The sequence below is a fragment of the Podarcis tiliguerta genome (genome assembly GCF_965153285.1).
Source record: "Podarcis tiliguerta genome assembly, chromosome: 10".
Lineage (NCBI taxonomy): Eukaryota > Metazoa > Chordata > Lepidosauria > Squamata > Lacertidae > Podarcis > Podarcis tiliguerta.
This window is the reverse complement of record NC_139543.1, coordinates 72,260,720-72,288,333: the sequence shown is the minus strand read 5'-3', so window position 1 is coordinate 72,288,333 and position 27,614 is coordinate 72,260,720. Positions and strand designations below refer to the sequence as shown.

General features: G+C 49.3%; 2 protein-coding genes and 2 long non-coding RNA genes across 4 annotated transcripts in view; 3 read left to right on the top strand and 1 right to left on the bottom strand.

The window, feature by feature from the left end:
* Nucleotides 1-5,654: 5,654 nt before the first annotated feature.
* Nucleotides 5,655-11,306, top strand: LOC310659242 (struthiocalcin-1-like). Its single transcript, XM_083402503.1, has 5 exons — nt 5,655-5,766; nt 7,353-7,450; nt 8,496-8,633; nt 9,823-9,937; nt 11,042-11,306. Exons 1-5 carry the CDS (start codon nt 5,700-5,702, stop codon nt 11,101-11,103), a joined length of 480 nt encoding a protein of 159 aa, XP_083258629.1. The 5' UTR covers nt 5,655-5,699; the 3' UTR covers nt 11,104-11,306.
* Nucleotides 11,307-14,263: 2,957 nt separating this feature from the next.
* The window catches only part of CPT1B (carnitine palmitoyltransferase 1B), a 36,336-nt gene continuing 22,985 nt past the window's right edge, over nt 14,264-27,614 (bottom strand). Inside the window, exons 9-19 of the mRNA XM_083401988.1 lie at nt 27,253-27,337; nt 25,154-25,349; nt 24,616-24,801; nt 21,652-21,757; nt 20,946-21,062; nt 19,492-19,656; nt 17,959-18,093; nt 16,468-16,620; nt 16,155-16,268; nt 15,268-15,360; nt 14,264-14,649 (exon numbers count right to left, since the gene is read on the bottom strand). Of these exons, the coding sequence (XP_083258114.1) occupies nt 14,560-14,649; nt 15,268-15,360; nt 16,155-16,268; nt 16,468-16,620; nt 17,959-18,093; nt 19,492-19,656; nt 20,946-21,062; nt 21,652-21,757; nt 24,616-24,801; nt 25,154-25,349; nt 27,253-27,337 (1,440 nt within the window). The 3' untranslated portion in view covers nt 14,264-14,559. The remainder of the gene's footprint in view (nt 14,650-15,267; nt 15,361-16,154; nt 16,269-16,467; nt 16,621-17,958; nt 18,094-19,491; nt 19,657-20,945; nt 21,063-21,651; nt 21,758-24,615; nt 24,802-25,153; nt 25,350-27,252; nt 27,338-27,614) is intronic.
* On the top strand, nt 18,094-22,013 carry LOC310659320. Its single transcript, XR_014502755.1, has 2 exons — nt 18,094-18,203; nt 21,865-22,013. It is a non-coding gene; the product is annotated as an uncharacterized lncRNA (long non-coding RNA).
* The window catches only part of LOC310659288, a 79,030-nt gene continuing 73,838 nt past the window's right edge, over nt 22,423-27,614 (top strand). The window contains exon 1 of the long non-coding RNA XR_014502722.1: nt 22,423-22,464. This is a non-coding gene — a long non-coding RNA (uncharacterized lncRNA). The remainder of the gene's footprint in view (nt 22,465-27,614) is intronic.

Below are 27,614 nucleotides of genomic sequence, written 5' to 3'. Positions count from 1 at the left end.
AGAAGATCAAACGCATCCATTCTTAAGGAAATCAGCCCTGAGTGCCCACTGGAAGGACAGGTCCTGAAGCTGAGGCTCCAATACTTTGGCCACCTCATGAGAAGAGAAGACAAGACTCACTGGAAAAGACCCTGATGCTGGGAAAGATGGAGGGCGCAAGGAGAAGGGGACAACAGAGGACGAGATGGTGGGACAGTGTTCTCGAAGCTACAAACATGAATCTGACCAAACTGCGGGTGGCAGTGGAAGACAGGAGTGCCTGGCGTGCTCTGGTCCAGGGGGTCACGAAGAGTCGGACACGACTGAACGACTAAACAACAATAACAACAACAAGGGCCCTGAGCCATTGCCTCACTCCCAGGAGAGACGCCTGGCTCTGGCGTGCTGAAGGCCATGCCCCGCGGTAAGTGCTGACCCCCGCAGTGTGCCATTTGATCACCCCCCCTCAAGGATGACACCCAGGGCAGTACACACCCCTCACACCACCCTTCCCATGCCTAGGAGGGAATAGTGAATCATAGAATCATAGAGTTGGAAGAGACCACAGGGGCCATCGAGTCCAACCCCCTGCCAAGCAGGAAACACCATCAGAGCACTCCTGACATATGGTTGTCAAGCCTCTGCTTAAAGACCTCCAAAGAAGGAGACTCCACCACACTCCTGGGCAGCAAATTCCACTGTCGAACAGCTCTTACTGTCAGGAAGTTCTTCCTAATGTTTAGGTGGAATCCTCTTTCTTGTAGTTTGTGCCACTGTTATGCTCAGGTCGTGCTTGTGAGCTCTCCCTTGGCACTGTAAGAACAAGATGCTGGATTTCATGGGTCCCCTCTGGCCTGATCCAGCAGCCAGCTTCTTCCTTGTGCTCTTATTGTTGTGGGTTTGGCGGGGGGGGGTCAGTCTGGATGATGCCGGGAGTTCCTTCCAGTACTTGGGGTCCTGTGCTCAGTAAGGATTAGAATCGAATACAGGATTCAGTTGCAAGTCACACAAGTTTCTGTGTTGGACAATGACTTTAGGTGACCACTGGAGTGTCCTCCTCAGCATCCCAAAGGAATGAGCCAGTTTTCAAGAGCTACATCTAAGTGAGGGGGCCCTCCAGGCTTTCCTTCACCCCCTAACCAGCTGCTAGATAGGAGAACAACAGCAAAAGTTGGGGTGTGAGAGCTGAGCTGGAACCAGGCTGGAAGCTGGAGACAAGGAGACCTGCTTGCTCTGTGCTGGATCGGACTACTGCAATGCACTCTCCGTGGGGCTACCTTTCAAGGTGACCTGGAAACTACAACTAATCCATGCTCTGCCTTCCATGCTTCCACACTCGCCTCTAGTCTTCTCCCCTGATCGGCCATTGAATGCCCACAATCGGTTCTGAAAAAATCCTTTTTAATTATTATTATTTTATTTATGATTTCCAGTTTTATACATTTCAATAATTTTACACTCATTTTAACATTTCAAAACTCAACTTCCTTCCCCCTCTTTCTGCCGTTCCTGAAATTAATTTTTTATATTTTCTGCATATTCCAAGTTAACTTAATTTGCTCATTTATTCATCTTCTTTAAATACATACTCTTATAAAACTGCACGTTATTACAATAACCCTGCCAACGTTCTTATCTGTTTACAGTTTATTTGTAAATATTCAACAAACCCTTTCCATTCTTTTATAAATATGTTTGTTATCTTGATTTCTTACTTTTCCGGAAAGTTTTGCCATTTCTGCATATCCGATACGTTTTTGTATCCATTCTTCTTTTTCTGGGACTTCTTCTTCTTTCCACTTTTGGGCAAAGTTTTCCTAAAATTTTCAATAAGGTTTAAAATAATAAAAAGAAATCGCTGGGTTATCTGATGGTGTTAGCCACTTGAAGATGCTTTTGTAAAATAAAAAAGCAACTGATAAATTTAAATAAGAATAATGGTGGCAATGGTGATGATAGATGGAGATGATTTTATTTTATTAATGCATTTGCACCCCATCTTTCCCCCCAAGCAGCTCAAGGTGGAACCCATGGCTCTTCCCTTCCTCATTTAATCCCCACAACAACCCTACGAGGTACGTTAGATGAAGAAAGGAAGCATCTCCACTCCCATGGTCACCAAGGGAGCTTCATGGTGGAGGTGGCATTTGAACCCAGATCTCAGTCCGACGCTCTAACCACTACACCACTGCTGCCTCCCCCTCTGCTGTTTGCTGTTCCACAAAACCTGTCTGCTTCCATTGAGAAGTTTCTGCATGTCAGTACCTCACTCCTTCCAGATTATCAAGAATGCATAAGAATTTGGCGAATGCTTGTTGGAGATGTGGAGGAAATAACGGTGACATGATCCACATGTGGTGGACGTGTGAAAAGATTAAGATTTTTTTTGGGGGGGGAATATACAATGAATTAAAAAAAGATGATGAGGATAACTTTTATTAAAATACCGGAGGCATTTCTATTATTTTAAAGAAAGAGATCCCCAAAAATTCAAGAGAGTTATTCTTGTATGCAACTGCAGCAGCTCGAATACTCGTGGCCAAGGGATGGAAAGATCAGGAGGTTCCAAAACTAATAGATTGGCAAATCAAATTACAGGAATTTGTGGAGATGGCTCAATTGACTAGCAAACTCAGAGGAAACTCAAAGCAAAACTTTGTGGGAAAATGGGGTGGTTATGGAAGATATGCTCAAAAATACAATAATAGTTTTGACTCTGTGCTAGCATTCGAGTGACAAAGGAAGTAAACGGAGGTGGATAACAATTAAGGATTTATTATGTTTTCTGAATGTATTGGAAAATTTATATAGAAAGGTTTATTGTTTTGTGTACACTCAATTGTAAGATAAAACATATGCAAAGGGACTTGACAGGAAGTCAAAATTGAAGAAAAGATTTTGTAAGATAAAATATTTATTTTCATTATTATCATTATTGTTCTTTTTGTGTGTGTGTCTTGTATGGGATGTTTGGGAGGAAATAAGACGGTAAATAACAAACAACAAACAAAATATTGATGCATGTGATTTTTATTTCTCAGTTGTATTTTGTGGTAGTACGGTTGTAATGTTTTTTGTAATATAAAATCACTCAATAAAAATTATTATATATTTTTTAAAAAGAAGAAGTTTCTGCATGTCATGAATGTCCCTGGACATGTTTTAACTTTGCACTGTTCCTTTTATTTATTTTTAAAAAACAGAATAGTCCTTTTTTGTGCTGCCAGCTGCTGGGCCCAAGAGGGAAAAAAAAGGGGGGTCAGACTGCAGTGACAATGCAGACATAGAGAATCTCCCATCGCCTCCTTTCATCTCCAGCTCCCGCCTTTGATCTTTCTGATAAGAGGGCCATCCCTGTCTGTCCGGTTTGCTGAATCTCTCTAATCTCTTGTTTGCTTTGGGTGCGGTGGGGGCTTTGGGGTTACATCTGCCACATGTCCTGCAGAGAGCAGGATCTCCCCAGGTGGAGGGGGTATAAAGGCAGCAGAAGTCACCCGTCCTCTCCATTGGCTGACCTGGAATCGCCTCCCTTTGGACGGACAGGTGAGTCTCACCCGCTTCCCCTTCCTTTTCTTCCCCTTTACGCTAGAAAGCAGCAAGCTCTCCTTGTTTGATCGGTGGGTTTAGCCAACTGATGTTTGGCAGAGGATTAATATTTTTATTCCTTTTTTTGAAAAAATCATAGCCCTTTAGCTGGAGGTTTGCTAGCCCCTTTGAGCAAATCTGGCACCCAACGCCAAGCCAAAGAGCTCACACAGAAGCATAGCTGTCAACTTTCAGATTTGAAAATAAGGGATCAGCAGCCTCAAAAATAAGGGATCAGTAGACTCACCTGTCCTGGGGACAGTCTACAGGATAGCAGCGGGAAAAGGCACTGGAATAAGGGAATTTCCCGCAAAAAAGGGGAGGTTGACAGCTATGTACAGAAGGGAAACTTTCTGCGCTTGCCAGGCCTGTTGTTGGCACCTTGCAAGGAGGTGCTCAGCAGAACAGCAGCACCTAGAAAGCACAGGGGCTTTGCCCTGTCCCCGCTGCTTCCCCCTGGAAAACCTATTCTTTAGGGATAGGTAAAGGTAAAGGGACCCCTGACCATTAGGTCCTGTCATGGCCGACTCTGGGGTTGCGGCGCTCATCTCGCTTTACTGGCTGAGGGAGCCGGTGTACAGCTTCCGGGTCATGTGGCCAGCAGGACTAAGCCGCTTCTGGCGAACCAGAGCAGCGCATGGAAACGCCGTTTGCCTTCCCGCCGGAGCGGTACCTATTTATCTACTTGCACTTTGACGTGCTTTCAAACTGCTAGGTTGGCAAGAGCAGGGACCGAGCAATGGGAGCTCACTCCATCACAGGGATTCGAACCGCCGACCTTCTGATTGGCAAGTCCTAGGCTCTGTGGTTTAACCCACAGCGCCACCTGCGTCCCTTCTGTAGAGATAAATCAGAGCAAATGTCAGTTCAGAGAAAACCCTGTAGTTGTTTGCTCTGATTCAACGGTAAATATCAGGTTTCTCCCGGGGAAAGAGGTGGAGCAAGAGCAAGTCTGGATGAAACCATAGAATTGTAGGGTTGGCAGGGATCCCCAGGGGACATCTAGTCCAACCCCTTGGAATTGCAGCAAGAGAATCCCTGACAAGGGCTGGCCCGGCTTCCGAGATGCTATTGAAGTACTCAGAGGCATACAAATGCTTACAAAGTGTATTAAACAAAAAAATCTGCCCTTATTCTCTTATGGGGAACACAAGAGCCCTTATAGAGTCCTTTGTAGGTTCTCCATCAATCGGAGAAAATAACAGAGGCCAACCGGAGAATATTGAGAAGCAAAGCAGCTAGTAAGCCTGATCTTGATTGATCTGCTGCAACAGGGTGCTCCCCTCACACACAGGAAAGGAGGAGGACCCAGAACCAAGGTATGCCTGCCCTTATATAGACATTTTAAATTCCCTGCCCCGGAGCTCAAGACCACTCCCCACAAACATCATACCTACGTAACAGAAAAGGCGGTCTACAACAGAAATTTGAGTGTTGTTGTTTTTCCTGTCTGGCAGGTTTTCTGATAATGCCTTATCTGATGGCCTTTCCTGGTAGTTTGGCCATTCCTTTGAGATGGTGATTTCTCAATTCCTGAGACAATGGGAAGGTTCCCTCACCCGTTCCCTCCTTGCAGAGAAAACATTTGGTCAATATGGTTTAGGAGTCAAAATGGTTTCAGGGAGTCAAAATGGATTCAGAAAGGTCTTCCTGTGCTGCTCCAGACATTGGTACATTTATAAACATTTATTATACAGTGGTACCTCAGGTTACACACGCTTCAGGTTACAGACGCTTCAGGTTACAGACTCTGCTAACCCAGAAATATTACCTTGGGTTAAGAACTTTGCTTCAGGATAAGAACAGAAATCATGTTCCGGCAGCAGCAGGAGGCCTTATTAGCTAAAGTGGTGCTTCAGGTTAAGAACAGTTTCAGGTTAAGAACGGACCTCCGGAACGAATTAAGTACGTAACCAGAGGTACCACTGTATATATAAGACCTTCTTTTTTTATTATTTCAAAAGAAACAAACAGCACTGGCCACCCCAAGCAGTCAGTTCAGGGATGGCAAGGTTGTCTCCAAACATTTCTGCTTCTGGCACTGAATGGGCAAGGACCACAGAGAGTCCTCCTCTCCTCTCCTGATTCCTCTTCCTCTCTCTCTTCCATCCCAGAGCTGAAGAAGAAGCAAGAAGATGGGTCTAGTTTCCTATTTCAGCCTTGGGCTCCTGGGATGCTTGGTAGTTGGACCCTTCATGAGTGGTGAGTTCCTCCAAGACCCCAATGGGGATGCATGGCCCCCCACCCTGTCTCTTGCACCCTGAAGGTTTTAAGGGGATCATCCTGGTCCAGTGCCCATTATTATTATTATTATTATTATTATTATTATTATTATTATTATTACTATTACTATTATTATTATTATTACTATTATTATTATTATTATTCCTGCTTTTTTCTTTAAGAAATGTTTAGGGGAACTCATTTTGATGCAAGAAAATCACCCTTTTATAGTTCAAATCAGGGAAAATAAATGGAGAAAAGTACAAAGATTCACAAAATGTTTAGGGGTACGCGTACCCCTGTGTACCCCCAGGAAAAAGCACTGATGATGGTGAATTTATACCCTGCCTTTTCCCCTAACAGGGACACAAGGCAGCTTACAGATAAAAATAAACACAGCTAAAACCCCCTTGGGGAAGGGAGAACAATAATTTTTTAAAAAGCAATTAAATAATGATAGTATATATGTGTATACTGGTGTGTAAGAGAGAGAGAGAGAGATCTAGCCAAACATACAGATCATTGCAATAAAAGCAACACAGTGGCTACGCTTTCCCAAAAGCCTCTTGGGGCAAGAAAGCCTTTGCCAGCGACAAAGGAGGGAGCCGGTCTGGTTTCCCTAAAGAGGGAGAATCAGAGCTTTGGTCCTAGCTTTTTGACTGTGTCATTTTAATTTGTCCACCTCGAGTCTCAATCTGGAGATCTGCACCGGGTTGTATATGTACAGTGGCGTAGCGTGGGTTGTCAGCACCCGGGGCAAGGCAAGTAATTTGCGCCCCCTAACCAGGTAGGGGCAGAGAGCTGCGAGTGCGAGCGCGCCCCCCCCCAGATGTTGCGCCCGGTGCGGGCGGCCCCCCCTGCACCCCCCACGCTACGCCACTGTATATGTAGAGTGAGAAATGTTAGTTTGTTCTTGGGTTGTTTGGTTGCTTAGTGAAAGCTGGTAGTGGTGATGTGTGTATAGTTGCTCAGTCGCTTTGCAGAAAGACTTTTAAGAATAAAAGCAGAAAGTACTCTGCAAGGACACTTTCCTCGTGGACTCTTTTATGCCGACAAGGGTCCAAGGACCAGGCTGAGGTGGCAAAGGGAGGTCAGAACCTTTTTTTTTTATAAAACAAACACTGACAAGATCGGCATATAGTGGTACCTCTGGTTGCAGATGCTTCAGGTTACAGATGATTCAGGTTACAGACTCCACTAACCCAGAAATAGTACCTCGGGTTAAGAACTTTGCTTCAGGGTGAGAACAGAAATCGTGCTCCGGCGGCGCAGCAGCAGCGGGAGGCCTCATTAGCTAAAGTGGTGCTTCAGGTTAAGAACAGTTTCAGGTTAAGAACGGACCTCCGGAACGAATTAAGTACTTAACCCGAGGTACCACTGTATAAATAAAATAAGAATAGCAGATAAGCAAATAAGCCTGCAGCCCAGACCCTTTGTGCCCACCACTGGAATGGGGCATGCTACCCAGAGGTGCCCCTCCCTGTCCTCCTCTCTCCTAGGATGGGTGGCTGGGGGCAACCAGGGGGTTCTGTATCTCTCACGATGACGCTCTGTGTCCCACGCAGGAGGTGTCCGTGCTGCACAATGTCCCAACAACTGGCTGTCATTCCAGGGGAAATGCTATGGATACTTCCCCCAGGAGGTGTCCTGGCAACATGCGGAGGTGAGCAGCGTAAAAGGGCTCCCCCCAGGATGGGGTGGGAGGGAGCCCTCCCCCTTTGTGGGTCCTGCTAGCAACATGAGCAGGGATGCAGGTGGCTCTGTGGTCTAAACCACTGAGCCTCTTGGGCTTGCCGGTCAGTGGTTTGAATCCCCGCGACGGGGTGAGCTCCCGTTGCTCTGTCCCAGCTCCTGCCAACCTAGCTGGAAGCTCCTGCAGCCAAATAGAAGCAGCGGAAGCCACGCCGACCGTTTGGCTTCTGAAAAGTGTTCAAAAACCGGAACACTCACTTCCGGGTTTCGATCGTTCGGATGCCGATTTGTTCAGAAGCCAAGGCATTTGAGTTCCAAGATACGACTGTATTTATTAAATTTCTATAAGCTAAAAAGTCCCAAACTCTGCACCCTTTCCCCTGTATTTATTAAATTTCTGTATTTATTAAATTTCTATGATCTAAAAAGTCCAAAACTCTGCGCCCTTTTCCCTGTATTTATTAAATTTCTATAAGCTAAAAGGTAAAGGTAAAGGTACCCCTGCCCGTACAGGCCAGCCTTGACAGACTCTAGGGTTGTGCGCCCATCTCACTCAAGAGGCCGGGGGCCAGCGCTGTCCGGAGACACTTCCGGGTCACGTGGCCAGCGTGACATCGCTGCTCTGGTGAGCCAGAGCCGCACACGGAAACGCCGTTTACCTTCCCACTAGTAAGCGGTCCCTATTTATCTACTTGCCCCCGGGAGTGCTTTCGAACTGCTAGGTTGGCAGGCGCTGGGACCGAATGACGGGAGCGCACCCCGCCGCGGGGATTCGAACCGCTGACCTTTCGATCGGCAAGCCCTAGGCGCTGAGGCTTTTACCCACAGCGCCACCCGTGTCCCTTCTATAAGCTAAAAAGTCCCAAACTCTGCCCCTTTCCCCACAGGGGAGTCTCCCAACCCCATAGATAATTTTGGTTCCAAACCTTCTCCAACTCCTTTTTGAGGTAAGGCAACCAGAACATGACTCAGTATTCTGAATAGCTTGGACTCACCTTTTCCCCTCCCTCGACCAGAATGAATGCCAGCGCCTGGGGGGACACCTGGCCTCCCTTCTGGACAGGAACGAGCACAGCGCCGTGGCCAGGTTCCTGCAGCAGGCCCAGAGGTGGGACGACGACGACGTCTGGTTCGGTCTCTCCATCCCTGGCAGGGTAAGTGCGAAGCATCATTGCCCACCAAAGAATCATAGCCTTGGAAGGGTCCCCCGAGGGTCATCTAGTCTAACCCCCTGCAGTCCAGGAATATGCACCCATATGCCGCTGTTGCTTGTGGTGCGTGTTGACGTCCCAGCATCCATGTTTCCATGTGGGAGAGGCCAGAGCATCTGGGAAATTCCTGGAAGGGAGAATTCAGGCTCTCACCTGAATGCAGAATTTCCACAGCCCCAAACACAGTTATCCTCAGACTGGGCACTTTTGGGGGTTCCCCACAAAGCCCCCGAGGTTTGTTTGGCCTTTACTAGGGACAAAGCCTTTGGTGTGGGAAGCTTTGCCCTGTGGAACTCCCTGCCAGGGGAAGTTCAGCGGGAACCATAGAATTGTATGTTGGAATTCCTGCTCCAGGTTTGCAGTCATGGGATTGTTGTATTTCACATGACGGTGTATGTTTTGACTCCACCGAGTGGGAAGTGACGAGACAGGATGTTTGTGTTCCGTGAAGTGGGACTGTTGTCCTTTGTTCTTTTTCTCTCTGCTGTCTGATTCTAGAGAGAGAGAGGGAACCATGTTGCAGTGCTCCGTGTGTGTTTATATGTAAATAAAGTAGATTAGCCAAAATGCTGAGTTGCTGAGGTCTGTTACGCATGTTGCACAAACTCTGTGGATCCCTAAGTGTGCCGATGTCTGTTGGCATCGGTCGCTGTGATGTTTGGGCTGAAGAAAGCTTTTGAAGCTCCCGAACGATCAACCAGGAGGGAGGGAACATGCCAGTCAGGCATGTGTCTCTGCCAGGGTCCTACTCGAGTGTAGGCTGAACTCCTCACATTGTACAGTTGGAAGGGATCCTGACGATCATCTAGCCCAACCCCCTGCAATGCAGCTGTCCCATACGGGGATCAAACCTGCAACCTTGGCGTTATCAGCATCACGCTCTAGCCAGCTGAGCTATCCAGGCTGACATCCCTACCTTCTTTCAGATGCCGTCTAAAAAAATGGTGTTATTCACAGAGTCCTTTGAGATGAGTTTCTTTCTACCAAGCAGTATTTATTTATGCATTTGTTGTATTTTATTATATTTTTTAAAAATGTTACGTAGCGCCTTGCTGGGTTTTTCTGAAAGCTCGGCCCCTAAATGTTCCAAATGCCAGTTCCCAGATACATTTCTCGTCTTCCCCATTTGCAGAGCACCACCTGGGCCTGGGCAGACGGCAGCCCCGTGAGCTACACAGCCTGGGAAAAATACAAGAGCTATCCTGCCCTGAAAGGGGAGCATTGCGCTGCCCTGGATGAGTCTTCAGGTGAGGAAGTGTGTGTGAGAGAGAGGGATTTAGGAGGGTGGCTCTGTTCTGGGCACCAGGCAGCGCTCGCGGCAGGAATCATTCACGCTCGGCACTGTTCATCTGCGGAACTCCCTGCCGCAGGCTGTTGCGATGAGAACTCAACGGGGTGTGACACAAATGGAAATATAAAGGCAGTGTGACATTTGTTAGGTGGGTTCCTGTGGCAACGTGCATGTTTGTAGCGAGGTCTGCCGCGAACGGGAGGGGAAGGAGCTATGGAACTCACAGCCACAGGAGGCAACCCAGTCCTTTTAAAAAAGGACCAATTCATGGAGGCGATGGCTAGCAATGGCTACTGGCCACATTGGCTATTCACGGCCTAGGACCCTTGTACCTATGGGACCGCCTCTCCCGGTATGCCCCACAGAGGACCTTAAGGTCCACAAATAGCAACACCCTAGAGGTCCCGGGTCCTAAGGAAGTCAGATTGGCCTCAACCAGAGGCAGGGCCTTTTCAACACTGGCCCCGGCCTGGTGGAACGCTCTGCCTCATGAGACCAGGGCCCTGCGGGATCGGATTTCTTTCTGCAGGGCCTGCAAGACAGAGTTGTCCTGCCTGGCCTTTGGCTTGGAATCCACTTGATCCCCTTCCCCTCTTTCCTTTTTCCTTTCTCCTTCTGTGATGAACTCCTATCTGGGGACTTTTTTCTGGCCCACGTAGGACCAGTCTGGATAGTTGGCCTTGGTGAAGACTTGACGTTTTCATCCCCCAAAAGTTTTTGATTTGAGTTTCTACTGAAATGAGGCTGCATTTCAATGTTGTATTTTAATATTGTTTTTAAGTTGTATTTTAATCCATTGTTTTTATACCTGATGTTAGCTGCCTTGAGCCCAGTCTTATCTGGGGAAGGCAGGGTATAAATAATTTATTATTATTATTATTATTATTATTATTATTATTATTATTGCTGGAAACCGCAGGAGGGCAGAGGGCTCTGGTGCTTGGGTCCTGCATGTTTTCCTTTTGGGGCATGTGGTCGGCCTCTGCAAAAACAGGCTCTTCGGATATTCTTATGGGGCAGGTTTCCCAGGACTGACTGCTCCCCCTCTCCCCTTTCCCAGGGTTCATGCTGTGGGACAACGATTCCTGCTACGACCGGAACCCCTTCGTCTGCAAGGTGTAGACAAGCACACCTGGTGGGCAGGAATCCCAGAAGCTTCAGAACAGACCACAACCTGCCCTGCCCTGGGCGGGGGCCTGGAGACCCCAGTCTCCTGTCTCCAGCCCTGCACAGACCCCCACTACACATCCCCTTTCTCCCTCTCTCAAATCAGCCACCCCCCCAGCTCCCTTGCTCTGACTCTGGATGCCAACCCAGGCAGGCAACAGCATGGAAGCCGCAATAAACTTCTCTTGAGCATGTAGAATGCACCGTCTCTGTTTGTTTTCTGTGGGGGACTATACTTTTTAAAGGGGATACATGGAAATTGGGACCCTCTAAAGCATGGGTAGGCAAACTAAGGCCTGGGGGCCGGATCCGGCCTAATCACCTTCTAAATCCTGCCCATGGACAGTCTGGGAATCAGCGTGTTTTTACATGAGTAGAATGTGTCCTTTTATTTAAAATGCATCTCTGGGTTATTTGTGGGGCCTACCTGGTGTTTTTACATGAGTACAATATGTGCTTTTGTTTACAATGCATCTCTGGGTTATTTGTGGGGCATAGGAATTTGTTCATCCCCCCCCCCAAAGAATATAGTCTGCCCCCCCCCCAAGGTCTGAGGGACAGTGGACTGGCTCTCTGCTGAAAAAGGTTCCTGACCCCTGGACGAGTCCAACCCCCTGCAATGCAGGAATCTCAACCAAAGCATCCATGCCAGATGGCCACCCAACCTCTGCTTAAAAACCTCCAAGGAAGGAGGAGAGTCCGAAACTGCTCCCGGGGCATGTTTGCTGTGTGGCCTTCAGGGGACGGGGAAACTTTTCCTTAGCACGTCCAAAGCGATAGCATAGCTGAAGATAAAAGTCTTGCAGGAGCGAGGAGGCAGGGCTGCAGAGGGCAGACGGTGTGGCACAGGGTCAAGAAGGCAATTGGTAATGACCCCTGACCATTAGGTCTAGTCATGGCCGACTCTGGGGTTGTGGCGCTCATCTCGCTTTACTGGCCAAGGGAGCTGGCGTACAGCTTCTGAGTCATGTGGCCAGCATGACTAAGCCACTTCTGGCGAACCAGAGCAGCGCACGGAAAGGCCGTTTTACCTTCCTGCCGGAGCGGTACCTATTGATCTACTTGCACTTTGACGTGCTTTCAAACTGCTAGGTTGGCAGGAGCAGGGACCGAGCAATGGGAGCTCACCCCGTCGCGGGGATTCGAACCACTGACCTTCTGATTGGCAAGTCCTAGACTCTGTGGTTTAACCCACAGCGCCACCCGCGTCAGTTGAGGTAGCCCCAAATCTGAAAAGGCTTAGGTCGGTCTCATCTCTCGGTGGGGCAGCGAAAAGTATGGACAATGGCACTCTTGGGAAAACGGGCAAAAGGAGGAAACATCTTTGGCACCTTCCGGAATCACTCCTGCAATTGTGGCAGAAGATCTTTCCTTCCATAGCCTAGAGGGGGTGGCGATGGTGTGTTTATGGGGAACTGTTGTGGAAATCCACGAGACACAAAGATAGATGAAGGTGATGCAGTCTGGGCATCTGATGCCACACCAGCCCAGGGTTCCATTGCCAATGGAAAATGAAGGCATCACTTCCTGGCAACAGCCAAGGGGGGCCTGTAGAAGATGCAGCTGCCCAGAATCACAGCATCCACAGTGGAGGACCTCTCCTCCCCATTTCCCTTGCTGGGCAATCCGTGGTTGTGTGACACAGTTCTTGGGCTTGGCCTGCTTCTCACCCTGCCTGCCCCTGCCTGCCCCTCACCCCAGCCCCGTCTTCATGCCCACCTTAAGATCTGACCTGCACTCAGCATACCTCCAGTGGCAAATCCTTTGAGGAAAGATGAAGGGACTGGCAGTGTTGGCCAAGAAAAATGTTAGGTGGGTGGGGGGAGGCTGCAAGACTCTTGGGGAAGCCCCGGTGGGCTCAGTGCAACTTACTCCCGTGTAAGCATTCGTACGACTGGGCTGCTTAAGTCGAACCCAAGACTTGCAAATAATCTCCAAAAAGCTCTCCCAGCAGGGACGCTCAAAAACAGCCTCCTTTGGGGTTCAGAGATGCACAATTCTTTCTAAAGTTTTCGGATTCAGCTGAGTTTTCGTGGCACTAAGAAACTGGGACCCATTAGACAGCTTCAACATGGATGAGAGCAGGAAGGGCCTGTGCTGCAATCGAGGGCCAGGGCATCCCTGAAAAGACTTCCTCCTCTCCCTGAGCAAGGCTGTTGACTTGGGCCCAGCCTTGCGAATTTAGCTCCAAGGATGCGTTGCCAATAGCCAATAGACTGGGGGGGATTGGAAGGCTGCCAACGTAACAGAGTGTGGAAAAGAAGGTTGTTTAGCAAGGTGTTCTGGGAAGGAGATGGCGGAGAAAAGACTGGGATCCATCTTGGGCAGGCTGGCTGAAGGCTGGCTGGGAGAGATGCCTTGGACTCTAAGGCGGCAGTGGTGTAGGGGACAAGCCCCTCTTGAAATGACCGTGCTGTGAGATCTGGACCCCCTCCATGCAGGCTGAAGGTGCAAATAGGTGAAGAAACTGTATTTCTTCAAGCTATGACAGTCTCTGCCATGTCTCAGGACTCCAAAGAAACCACAGTGCCGGGAACCTCCTGGAGTCTTGCAGAGAGTTGGCACCGACTTGTGCTACAATACTGAGCAAGCAAGACCATTGGTCCGACAAGAGGGGCTTTGCCACACGTCCAGTTGTGCTGTGCCCAGAAAGCACTGGCCCCAGGGATTTTCTGCCTTTCCTATCTGAGGGACTAAATCAGAGCAAATGTCAACCTGGGGGAACCCTGATAGTCGCTTGCTCCAATTCAGCGGCAAAGTTTGGAAGTTTTCCCCGGGAAAACGGAAGCGCAGGCGAGCCCCCAAAGCAAGGCGGCGTCCTGTGCCCCTGTTCGCCAGCAGCTATGCGGCACGGAGGTGATGACTGTTGACCAATACCTGGAGTAAGAAGCCTGCAATTTTTTTCAGGGAAAGATCCATTCTTTGTGCCTTGGCCGAGGCTGGAGAGGGTGGGCCCTGGGAATGCACACACCGCCCAAGAAATAGGCTGAGGGGGAGCCCCCAGCTCCTGCCACCCCCCTACCCAACTTGCATTTCCTCTGCCCCCCTCCCCGTTCCCTCTTAAGAGACACCTACAGCAGAGCAGCTTAGAATACAGGCTCAGCGCCAGGCACTCTCAGCCAAAAGTGTTCCTCCTTTATGAGTGACATCGTAAATACACCCTGCCCCACCCTCTTGCCCGTCTCCCGCCAGCCTCTGGGGTCCCTCCATGGGGCAACTCTTCCGGGCAGAGAAGGCTGGGGGCAGCAGCTGGCAGTGGGGCCCAGAAGCATCCTCTTGCTTTCTGCTTGCCAGGAAGGAGCCAGCTCTGCAGCCGGTTGGCCGGAGGTGTGTGTGTGTGTGTTCCTTGTGGCTCCGGTCAGAGTGGGCCCAGGACATAGGGGTCACCGCCATCGGAAGCCCAGTCCAAGCTCAGTCGGCCACTTTCTTGGGTGGTGTTTCAAACAGGGCTGCAATGTCCAGCATCGCCCGGTGGATGTTCTTCCCAAAGCGCTTGGAGTCCTGGGGAAGGAAAGAGAGAGTTGGGAAAGGGGAGTCAAAATGACCAAGGGGGTGGAGATACTCCCCTGAGGGGAAAAGTTGGAGGGTTTGGGACTCAAGAGAGAGGCGACATGATAAAGGATTGTGTGATTATGTTTGGCATGGAGAAAAAGGGCAGATGGAAGTTTTTCTCCCTTGTGGAAGTCCAGCGAACCTGAACGTTGGAAGATTCGGGATGGATAAAAGAACTTCTTCACGCCGCACATTACCTATGGAACTCACTGCTGCAGGAAACAGTGATGCCCCCCCCCCAAGTTGGATGGCTTTAAAAGAGGATTAGACAAAGTCATGGAGGATCCTAAGGCTATGCTCTGTCTCCGCAGTTGAATCAGCAATGCTTCTGAAATAACCAGTTGCTGGAAACCAAAGGAAGGGAGAGTCCTCTTGTGTTCAAATCCTGCTCACAAGGTTTCCCACAGGCATCTTGGGTGGCCACTACGAGAACAGGATGCTGGACTGAATGGGCCATTGGCTGAATCCAGCAGACTCTTCTTATGACAAAGGGATGCTCAAGGCACTTTTACAAACAAGCCCGTAGCCCCCAGGAGACCCCAACCCTCCCTCCCCAGGCACGCTCACCGTCTCAGGGCTGGAGAACTTGCTGGAGACGTGGAAAGTGATCAGGTTCTCTCCAGCAATGATGTAGGAGACGCCATAACCGTCGTCAGCCACCTGCAAGGAGCAGAGGGTGAGGCGCTGAGGCCCACGGCAGAAGTGGGGTGGCCAGTTCCGCCCCAGAGGGAATGTGCAGTAAAGGCAGGGGGTTAGTAGGGGCTAGTGGCACCGGCAGGTGTCAGAGGCCGCCTGCATTTCAATGCCAGCTTCCTGGGGTCTATCAACAACAACAACAAATTTATTATTTGTACCCCACCCATCTGACTGTGTTGCTTCCATCATGTATAAAAATATAATAAAACATCACACATTGAAAACCTCCTGATACAAGGCTTCGGTTTAGCTGCCGCATCCTGGATTAATTGCAGTTTCCGGGTCACCTTCAAAGGGAGCCCCACATAGAGCGCAATGCAGTAGTCCAATCGGGAAATAACCAGAGCATGCACCACTCTGAAGAGACAGTCCGCGGGCAGGGAGGGTCTCACCCTGTGCCCCAGATGGAGCTGGTAAACAGCTGCCCTGGACACAGAACTGACCTGCGCCTCCATGGACACCTGGGAGTCCAAAATGACTCCCAGGCTGCACACCTGGTCCTTCAGGGGTTCCATTCAGGACCAGGGAATCCCCCACACCTGCCTGCCCCATGTCCCCCAGAAATGGGCCTCCCAGGTTTCCCAGTCATACCTGGGAATGTCAAGGGGACAACCTGGAACCTTCCACCTGCCAGGCAGATGTTTGAGCGATGTTGGCTCTTCCTTTTAAACACCTCCATTGCCCCCCGCTCCCCTCCCCCGGGTCCCCAGAAAGCCTTTTCTCATTCTCCCCCGGTTTTTTACACAGTGCCTACTCACTGGGCCAAAGCCCCCTCCCGAGGAGACGTGGTCCGGATTGGCTTCCATGTCGAACATTTTGATCTGCTGCTGGGGGGTCTGGCTGGTGGAGAGGCGCCAGGGCTCAGACAGCACCTACGGGCGGCAGGGCGGGGACAGAGTGAGTGGCGGTATCACCCCCCTCCCACGCCCCTGCAAAAGCACCTGGGTCAGCAGCCTTCGCTGGACGTGCGAGAAGTCATGGGACGCCAGCTGCAGGGAGCCCCCAGCTGCGCATCAAGGCTCAACCTGCCCAGTCCAGGTGGGCGGGGAGGGAAGCCCCAAGTTGCGTCACCTTGGCGAGGAAGGGCGAGTCGACCCCCAGGTAGCGAGAGACCACGTAGAGGCAGAAGAGGTGCCTGTCGATGCCAGACCCTGTCATGGCCAGGCGGTACATGTTCTGGTGCTTCTCAGCCGCCACCTTGAACAGCCGCAGGGACTCGGCCGGCTGCAAGGGGGAAGTGTAAATTTATGGAGGAAGCGGGTGGAAGAAAAAGGTTTTCCCACCCTCTCTCACGACACCAGAACGCGGGGACATCAACATTATTTTTTTTCTGGAGTACCATACAGATATATTTTCACACTTATTGTTTGTAGGGATGTGCGTAGAGGGGATGCTTATTGGATATTATCTTTCCTTCCTCACATCTGTGGGTTCAGCAGTGCATCCCTTTGCAGCTTAAAATTGAAATTGAAATACAGTGGTGCCCCGCAAGACGAATGCCTCGCAAGACGAAAAACTCGCTAGACGAAAGAGTTTTCCGTTTTTTGAGTCGTTCCGCAAGACGAATTTCCCTATGGGCTTGCTTCGCAAGACGAAACGTCTTGCGAGTTCTTGCAAGTTTGTTTCCTTTTTCTTAAAGCCGCTAAGCCGCTAATAGCCGTGCTTCGCAAGACGAAAAAACCGCAAGACGAAGAGACTCGCGGAACGGATTAATTTCGTTTTGCGAGGCACCACTGTACTTTATTGTCACTTATACAACTTGTACACAGTGAGATTACACGAGCACCCCCCACTCAGCTCTCTGAGTCCCCTCGTTTACTGATGCACACCCACCAAACCCAAAAGTCATTAAAAGGGAAGCTTTGATAGGCTAGTTTTAGCCTTTTAGTTTAAGTAATCTAGGATGCTTTTAAGCAGACTGTTTTCTCCTGGTGCCTTATCTAGCAAACATGACTGTTGGTTTGACTGCATTGTAAATATCCTACAATAATAGTAATGACAATAATAATAACAATAAATTTATTGATTTTTATTTATTATTATTATTATTATTATTATTATTATTATTATTATTATTATTTAGTGTTATATTATATATTATTATTATTTAGTGTTATATTATATTTAGTGTGTTGCCATCTTTCAAGAAGTAAAAATCAGGAAACAAAAAGTTGTTCAGCTTTCTTTGGGGAGATTTCAAAAATCTGGACATTTTGCCAATTTTCCAAATTCCCCCCCCCCCCCGACACTAATTCCATCATTGGAATCACAGACCTGTCCAGGAAAATCCGAATTTATGGGAACACTATATAAGTCTACCACCCTTCATTTGCAGATCTTGGGGCAGTTCACTGTTGGGGGGCACCCTTTTGCTTTTGGAACGGACATCCGGAACGGATCAAGTTTGAGAACCAAGGTACCACTGCATAAAAATATATAAGAGAGAGAGTGGGAGGGAGGGAGCGAAAGCGCAAAGGGGCTTCTGACAGGCAGGAGGGAAGGGGTCTGCAAAGGATGAGGACCGAGGGGGCACGAGGAGACCCTCGCAACAATGAAACTCACACTGCACTTTGCGTTGGACATGCTGCGCACGAAGGCTGTGGACTCACTGGTGCAGGATCGAACCGTCTCCGTCCTCCCTTCCCTGAAGAGCCGCGTCATGGAGGCCTCATAGGTGAGGCAGAAGCGGCCCTTGTCCTGGAAGAAGAGGCAGTGAGGACGTGGGCTGGGGGTCGGGAGAGGAAGCCAAACCTGACTGCCCCCATCAGGGCCGGATTTCGGTTCGATGAGGCCCTCAGCTACTGAAGGTAATGGGGCCCTTTCTTTCTCAACAACAAATGGTCACTGTTTTTTGTGTGTTGAATATATGCTATATGGTAATATATGGACCTAATAGGTATCTCAAGCCATTTGCACATGTCTCCATGCAACAAGTCCGTGCAGAATGCAGGCTCCCTATATATAGAAAGGAGCAAACCAGGGATATTTGAGGCCATAGCTCCCAACGTTTCCCTTATTCCGAATAGGATTCCTCGCAAGATAAGGGAAAAGTTGACAGCTGTGTTTTAGGGAGCAGGCTAGCAGGCGGGGCCCACGACTTACCGTATTTTTCGCTCTATAGGACGCACTTTTTCCCCTCCAAAAATTAGGGGGAAATGTGTGTGCGTCCTATGGAGCGAATGCAGGCTGCTTGGCTTCAGCGATAGCAACGCGAAGCCTCCGAAGTGCAGAGGGAGCACTCCCTCCACGTTCCGGAGGCTTCGCGTTGCTTTCGCTGAAGCCTGGAGAGCGAGAGGGGTCAGTGCGCTCTGAAGGCTTCAGGTGGCTATCCCTGAAGCCTTTGGAGCACAGCGGGACCTCACGCTGCACTCCGAAGGCTTCGGGTTCCTTTTCATAGAATCATAGAATCATAGAGTTGGAAGAGACCACAAGGGCCATCGAGTCCAACCCCCTGCCAAGCAGGAAACACCATCAGAGCACTCCTGACATATGGCTGTCAAGCCTCTGCTTAAAGACCTCCAAAGAAGGAGACTCCACCACACTCCTTGGCAGCAAATTCCTCTGTCGAACAGCTCTTACTGTCAGGAAGTTCTTCCTAATGTTTAGGTGGAATCTTCTTTCTTGTAGTTTGGATCCATTGCTCCGTGTCCGCTTCTCTGGAGCAGCAGAAAACAACCTTTCTCCCTCCTCTATGTGACATCCTTTTATATATTTGAACATGGCTATCATATCACCCCTTAACCTCCTCTTCTCCAGGCTAAACATGCCCAGCTCCCTTAGCCGTTCCTTTTGCTGAAGCCGGGAGAGCAAGACTCTTGATGAATAGCCTTTGGACTATTATGTAACTTCAACAGAAAACCTTTAGAAAGGTTTTCCCTACAAAATCCGATTAATCTTGTTTTTTTAAAAAAATCTGATTTAAATTTTTAAAAAATAATTCATTTTTATCCATTTTTATTTTGTGCGCCGCAGCCGTGAAGAAATCCCTGCTTTTGCACGCGGCCAGTTGTGCAAAGGTGAGGGCCGCATCCTGCCCTGGCCTCCGACCCCACCCACCGCCGTTCATTGGGGAGGGAGGATGAGGGGGGTACTTACCCGGAAATGCGCCAGCTGCAGGGCAATCTGGATGAAGCTGTCCGGACTGGTCCTGCACTTCTTGATGCGACCTTTGCCAAACTCCGTGAAGCGGAAGGAGTGGAAATCCACGTCGTCCGCCAGGGTCCTGGCCACGCGGTACGAAAGCTCGATGGCCTGGCTGCACTGCAGGGATAAACCGGGGGGGGGGGGTGAGAGCTGGGAGGGAAGCCCCCCACCCTGCCCCACGCTCTCGAGGGTGAGGAGGGGGCACAACAGCTCTCGGTTAGGAGCCAGAGAGCAGCATGGACCGTGTGGCCCTGGAGATGTTCCGCACAGCGTCTGGCACTCCGCAGGGGCAAAAAATGGGGGTGCTGTTAACGGAGAAATCTGGGGGCTCCCTTGGACAAAAAACAAGGACACCAGCCAGGAATATCAGAGCAAAACAGCAGCCAGTAGGCTTGGTCTTTATTGAAGACTGTCGCCACAGGACTCCCACCTGCCACCAGGTGAAACAAGATGGAAGCCCCGAACAAAAGAGAACCCAACTTTTATTAGCGGCTAGTCCCCATGTTAAAAAGGTAAAGGGACCCCTGACCATTAGGTCCAGTCGTGGCCAATTCTGGGGTTGCGGCGCTCATCTCATTTTACTGACCGAGGGAGCTGGCATGCAACTTCTGGGTCACGTGGCCAGCATGACTAAGCCACTTCTGGTGAACCAGAGCAGCACACGGAAACACTGTTTACCTTCCCGCCGGAGCGGTACCTATTTATCTACTTGCACTTTGAGGTGCTTTTGAACTGCTAGGTTGGCAGGAGCAGGGACCGAGCAATGGGAGCTCACCCCGTCGCGGGGACTCAAACCACCAACCTTCTGATTGGCAAGTCCTAGACTCTGTGGTTTAACCCACAGCGCCACCCACCCCCCTAATCCCCATGTTACACCCCCCCAAACTGCATCACTAATACATCATGGTTACATCATGAAAAGGGAGGTCTGGTGGCAGTAATCTGAGCATCCTGGACCCTGCTCCATGGTTCCCCTTGCCCTCCACCAAACACCCATCAAGTGAAGCAAAATACATCTTTACATTTCCCTGTTTCCCAGCCCAGTTAATCACACCCTTTTGTCTTCATCTGGGTTTCTTATTTCTGGAACGGCTGCCAGGAATTATCACTCAGGCAGAGGGGCTGCTGAGTAGCTGAGCTCACATGTCTAGATGAATTTCTGAAGTTTTCTCAGTGAGCCAGTACATATATGCATTTATCAGTGAATTCTTACATTTGGTGCAGCAAAGGCACTTTGAATAGATAGGAAGAAACTGTGATGAAGTGCTTTGTGGGGACAAATCACAAAAGTCACAAAAGTGATTGTGCTGGTTTTGGTAGTGGGCTGCATGTGCATGATATCTGCTGGAGGGGCAACCCCCCCCCCCCAACCTATACATAAATTCCTGCAACAGTGCAAAGCCTACCTCCTCAGAAATGTCCCACGTCAAGCGCTGTGGCATGGGGAGGTCTGTGTTGGGCACTCCGTGGCAATGTCCGCTGCTGCAGTACCCCAGCTGAAACTCGTCTGTGGCCAGCATGAACTGGGGAGGAAGGCAGAAAGGATAAGAGCTGGGGGGGGGGGAGAGAGAGAAGTTCCTATAGAACAGGCACCCCCAAACTCGGCCCTCCAAATGTTTTGGGACTACAATTCCTATCATCCCTGGCCACTGGTCCTGTTAGCTAGGGATCATGGGAGTTGTAGTCCCAAAACATAGTCCCTTATGTTTCCCTCCCCTTATGGTCCTGGTTTATCAGCTACTTTAAAATGAGGCTGCATTTTAAATTGCATTTTAACCTGTATTTTAAATTGGGGTCCCCCCCTCTTTTCCTCCCCTCCCCTTTCCCCCCTATTATGTTTTTACTGTGATTTTATTGGTGTTAGTCACCCTGAGCCCGGCTCTGGCCGGGGAGGGCGGGGTATAAATAAAAATTATTATTATTATTATTATTATTATTATTATTATTATTATTAAACACCTGGAGAGCTGAGTTTGGGGGTGCCTGCTATCGAATCACAGAACTGCACAGTTGGAGGGGGCACCGAAGGGTCATCCAGACCAACCCGCTGCAATGCAGCAACCCTCTCTCACAGTTGTTTGCATGGGGGACTCCTCCCTGCCTGCCTCTCACCTCCCAGAGGTGGCCCATGATGGGCGCGTCGGCCCACGAGTGCTCAGCGTTGGCACCCAGCTTGCCATTGCGATACACCACCAGCGTGAAGGACTTGTCAAACCACCTGCAGAGAGAAGGACGACCCACGTCAGAACGGGCCAAGGCTGCGGCAAGCCAGCCAGCCACAAGCAGGGCTGGATTTCGGTTGGATGAGGCCCTCAGCTACTGAAGGTAACGTGGCCTTTTCTATGTCCAGCTGTCCTTTGTCAACAACAAATTGTCACTGATTTTTGTGTTGAATATATGCTCTAAGGTCATTGATGGACCTCATAGGTATCTCAAGCCATTTGCACATAACAAAATATGTATTTTAACAAAGTGATTGTTGAACTGAAATACAATTAAGAATAAGTCTATTAATAGTGACATAATTCTTAAACTCTAACTTAACATGATTTTTTATTCATAACAAACTTAATATTGCAAACACATTGGCATTTGGCAATAACAAAAGTACCTTTAGAAACACAATTTACAAAGACTCATAATCTGGTCTCTAGAAACTTGCTATAACATGAAATAATTATAGGTGTAAATATGTGGTGCAAACAATTAAAATATTCCTCCAGATGTGGCCCAATTGCCTTCTAAATCCAGCCCGCAGACGGTCCGGGAATCAGCGTGTTTTTAGATGAGTAGAATGTGTCCTTTTATTTAAAATGCATCTCTGGGTTATTTGTTGGGCATAGGAATTCGTTCATTCCCCCGAAAAATATAGTCCAGCCCCCCACAAGGTCTGAGGGACAGTGGACCGGCCCCCTGCTGAAAAAGGTTGCTGAGCCCTGCACTATGGGAAGGCAGAGGTGCGATAGCCTTAGGAACATAGAGGAAGCCCAGGAAGATAGAGAAACACAGCAGCCCGTCGTGGGGGCACCTGCCGCTCCCCTGAGCAGTTGGCACCTGGAACAGGTGAGATCCCTCAGAGCAGCAGGTGGGCAGGTGTGTGTGCTGGGCTGCCCAAAGAGCTCTTTTCTTCCCTGCTCGCCGGGGGGGGGGCATTTATGGGCTCTGGGCAAACAACTGGGAGCAGAAGCGTCACGCCAGGTGCCAACAGCTGCCCCAGGCGACTCGTGGAAGTGAGCCAAGCCACGCCTGCACATTGCTACCCCGAAGGAATTCAAAAGCGAGTAATCATGGATCAGGAGTGAGGACTAGGCATAGGCACGATATTGTTTTAAACCGATATTTGGAGAAAATCATGATAATAGTTGTTTTTAAAAGAGCTGGCAATTTATCGTGAATCAAGTGTGGCATTGGAAAATCTGGGGGCGGTCTATGCTTCGCCCTTCCTAAATCTGCCCAGACTCCTTCCTGCCTCCTGCAGGCAGAGAATCACAAGAACTGGCTGTGGCTGAAAAGACTGAGAAAACACAAGCAGGGTTTCCAGTTCCCCCCGCCTACGGCTGCAAACCTCAAGAGCTGGCTAGCAAGAAAAGTCAGAATCTCTCTGCAGCCAGAGGTCTGGTAGGTTGCTTAAGAATGCTGGTCTGTTACTAGCAGTGCCAGATTTACGTATGAGCTAAACAAGACTCTCTTGGAAGCCCCCCCAAAAAGTTAAAGGAGGAAAAACTGGATGTACATTTCCAAAATATAAGATAAAAAACATATAAAATAAAACATACATACAACAACAGTGTCTTGTGTTGTGGAGGCTGCTATGATGTAAGTCATGGGCTCCCCCTGCTAGCCTGCTCCCTAAAACATCACTGATATTGACTATGAAACAATAAATATCCAGAATAACTGTTCAGTGTTGGACATCATATTTGCTGAAGACACAAAGCTTCACAGCTTGTCTGTCATCCTACACAGTCTGGGACCTTGCTTCTTTTAAAGATTTCCAGAGACTTTGAGCCTAAAGACTTCATTTTGGACTTGTTATGGTTTGAAGGAATTCTATAAAGATTGTCTATCGCGTATGTACATGGTCATCGTGTTGCCTGGACATTGCTGAAGAATATGTAGAAAGCACAGTAAGGTGAATTGGGAGTCAAAAGTGTGTGTGGAGGTAGAAGCTTTGTTGTTAGTGTGTCTGCAGTTGTTACTGACGTACTGTTCTTGTTCTTTCGTTTGTGCTGTTTTATGTAAACTATTTTGCTATATACAGTGGATGCTTGGGTTGTGAACGTGATCCGTGCGGGAGGCACGTTCACAACCTGCGGTGTTTGCAACCCACAGCGCTGCATCTAGGCACGCGCGGGTTGCAATTCGGTGCTTCTGCGCATGCGCAAAGTGCGATTTAGCGCTTCTGCGCATCCGCGGCCGCCATAACTCGGAAGTAACCCGTTCCGGTACTTCCGGGTTTCGGCAGGTCCGTAACCCAAAAAAACGCAACCTGAAGTGTCTGTGGTATGACTCTCTCTCTCTCTCTCTCTGTGTGTGTGTGTATACAGTGGTACCTTGGGTTAAGTATTTACTTCGTTCCGGAGGTCCGTATTTAACCTGAAACTGTTCTTAACCTGAAGCACCACTTTAGCTAATGGGGCCTCCTGCTGCCGCTGTGCGATTTCTGTTCTCATCCTGAAGCAAAGTTCTTAACCTGAAGCACTATTTCTGGGTTAGTGGAGTCTGTAACCTGAAGCGTATGTAACCTGAGGTACCACCATATTGGCTTAGGCATTGGATAAAACTGCTGCTGTGCCGCCGGAGCATGATTTCTGTTCTTATCCTTAAGCAAAGTTCTTAACCTGAAGCACTATCTGGGTTAGTGGAGTATGTAACCTGAAGCGTATGTAACCTGAAGCATATGTAACCCGAGGTACCACTGTACATAGGTAAAGGTAATTTAGAGAAAATAATAGTAGTAATAAAAAGATATGACTTGATGTTGAAAATCAGACTCCTCCCAGCCCTAGTGAGGACCACAGCGCTCAGAAGGGAGGTCCGGCTAGGCAGGTGGGCAGAGCGAGAGAGACTCCTTACCTGTCGTAGCATCTCCCGTGCAGGAGGCTCTTGGAGTAAAGATCCAGGCTGTCCTCATGGTCTGGAGAGAAGCCTTGCTCATCCTCATCCAGGGTCAGGAAGAAGGCGGCTCGCTCGATGCAGTCCAAGGAGGCCTTATTCTTCCCTCGGCCAAAGTATTTCTTCCGGGCTTCGGCCCACGGACCCCTGGAAAATAAAATAATAATAATAATAATAATAATAATAATAATAATAATAATAATAATAATATATTATTTATACCCTGCCCATCTGGCTGGGCTTCCCCAGCCACTCTGGGCGGCTTCCAACAAAAGATTAAAAATACATTAAAACTGAAAAATAAATTAAAATTGAAAAATACATTAAAAGCCCTAAAAGGAAGAGGGGAGCAGCCAAGTCATCCCAAAGGAGGCTCCTCCGTCGGGGGGGGGGAATAAAATTCTATTGGGGGAGGGGCCTCCCCTGCTGAACTGGGTGGGGGGACCTGACCCAGAAGAGCCCCCCTGCCCCCTCCTCCTCCTCCGGCCGCAGCGCTTACCGTTCCCCGGCGGTGAGAGCGGCCAGCCGCACCTCGTTGGGCTGGGGGGGCGAAGGGTCGTCCAGGATGCGCTGGAACTGCATCTCCAGGTCTCGGGGGGAGAGCAGCTTCCCCGCCTGGTAGAGCCACAGCTTGTAGAAGCGGCCCTTGTGGAAGACGGCCAGGTGCCTGCTGTCCGACAGGTGCTGGAGGTAGTCTAGGGGCAAGAGAGAGCCAGGATGAAAGCAGGCCTTCCTCCTATATCATTTTTTTATTAAATTTTCTGTTTTGCAATTTAAAATACAGTGGTCTTCTTCTTCTTCTTCTTCTTTGGTTATCCCTCGTAGCCGAGTACAGTGGTGCCTCGCAAGACGAAAAGAATCCGTTCCACGAGTCTCTTCGTCTTGCGGTTTTTTTCGTCTTGCGAAGCAAGCCCATTAGCAGATTAGCGCTATTAGCGCTATTAGCGGTTTAGCGGCTATTAGCGGCTATTAAAGGCTTAAGGGATTAGCGGATTAGCTGCTAAAAGGCTATTAGCAGCTATTAAAGGCTTAAGGGATTAGCGGATTAGCTGCTAAAAGGCTGCTATTAGCGGCTTAGATCAGCTGATAAGCGGCTTAGATCAGCTGTTAAGCGGGTTAGCGAACAGCTGTTAAGCGGCTTAGGGGCTTGGGGAAAAGGGGGGGAGGGGAAAAAAAACCCAGGAATCGCAAGGCATTTTCGTCTTGCGAAGCAAGCCCATAGCAAATTCGTCCTGCGAAGCACCTCCAAAACGGAAAACCCTTTCGTCTAGCGGGTTTTCCGTCTTGCAAGGCATTCGTCTTGCGGGGCACCACTGTACCGTATTTTTTGCTCCATAAGACACACTTTTTTCCTCCTAAAAAGTAAGGGGAAATGTCTGTACGTCTTATGGAGCGAATGTGCGGTCGGTCGCTGGCTCCCTCCCGCCCCCCCTTCCCAGGCCTCCATTGCTGAATGTTCTGCAGACGGAGGCCATTTGTTTCCCCAGCGACATGGGACTGGCTGATTAGATTATCCGTCTGGAAACTGTAGAAACGGCCCCCTTTCCTTTCCTAAAAAAGCTGCAGAACTGTGAGCTGAACCCCATAAAAACAGGATTTTCCCCCTTTGCAAAGTAAGCTCAACAACTTTGAGCTCATCCTCAAAAAAGGGGAGGTTTTTCCCCTTTGCAAAAGAAGCCGCACAACTTTGAGGTGATCCTCAAAAAAAGGGGTTTTCCCCCTTTCCTTTTCTAAAAACTAAGTACATCTTATGGTCAGGTGCGTTTTATGGAGTGAAAAATATGGTAAGATTGTCTTCCATAAACACGGCCTTAACAGTGAGTCCATAAGTGACTGTGGAGGCCAATTCTGGATCCACACATCCTTCCACAGTGGGGACATTGGTTTCTGGGCAGGAGTTGATCCCGGTGAGGGTTTGCCAAGCGTGCCTTCCTCTTAGCATGATTCTCCCTTGCGTCCTGAGTTCGAGTGTCTTCAAAGCCCATGACACCTTTGGTCAAGGCTGTTCTCCAACTGGAGTGCTCACAGGCAAGTGTTTTCCAATTGTTGGTGTTTATACTACATTTTTTTAGATTTGCCTTGAGATAGTCTTTAAACCTCTTTTGTTGACCACCAGCATTACGCTTTCCATTTTTAAGTTTGGAATAAACTAGTTGCTTCGGAAGCCGATCATCAGACATCCGCCCAACATGACCAGTCCAACGAAGTTGATGTTGAAGAATCATTGCTTCTACACTGGTGATCTTTGCTTCTTCCAGTACACTGGTATTAGTTTGTCTGTCTTCCCAAGTGATGTGTAAAAATTTTGGAGATTCCGTTGATGGAATCTTTCAAGGAGTTGGAGATGGCGTTTATAAGTGGTCCATGTTTCACAAGCATATAGTAAGGTTGGGCACCCACGACCCCGGGCACCCACAGTTGCGGGACCAAGCTGCCACTCCCGCAGAGAGTCCCGAGGGCCAGGTAGAAAGGTCCACAAGGCTGCTTTTCTGTACCGCACCTGAGGAATTTCAGTGCATCACACCGGTGAGCTGGCAGATGGCCCCTGCCCCCACTCCGCCGTGCCACCTGCTTCGTGCCACCCTAAATGCCACCCACCTGCCTCTTCTCCAGGGATGCGGGTCGTGTTGAACATCCTCTCCATCTGGTAGGAGCACATGGGGACCAAGCCCAGCGCCATCACCTGGGGGCAGGGAGAAGGAGCGTTAGCTGCTTGTCGGGTTAATCAGTTTTCGGTCCGGCTGCTGACGAGATTGCTAATGGTAATATCATAAGCCAAAAGTTAGCATCACATCTTTTAAAAATATGTTAAAAACTACGGGCTAGGACCTGGGAGAGGCCAGGCTTCAAATACCCCCCTTGGCCATGAAACTCAATGGCTGGTCGTGGCCTCTCAGTGTCACCTACCTCAAAGGGTTGTTGCGGTATAAAATGGGGAGAACGATGAAACCCACCTTAAC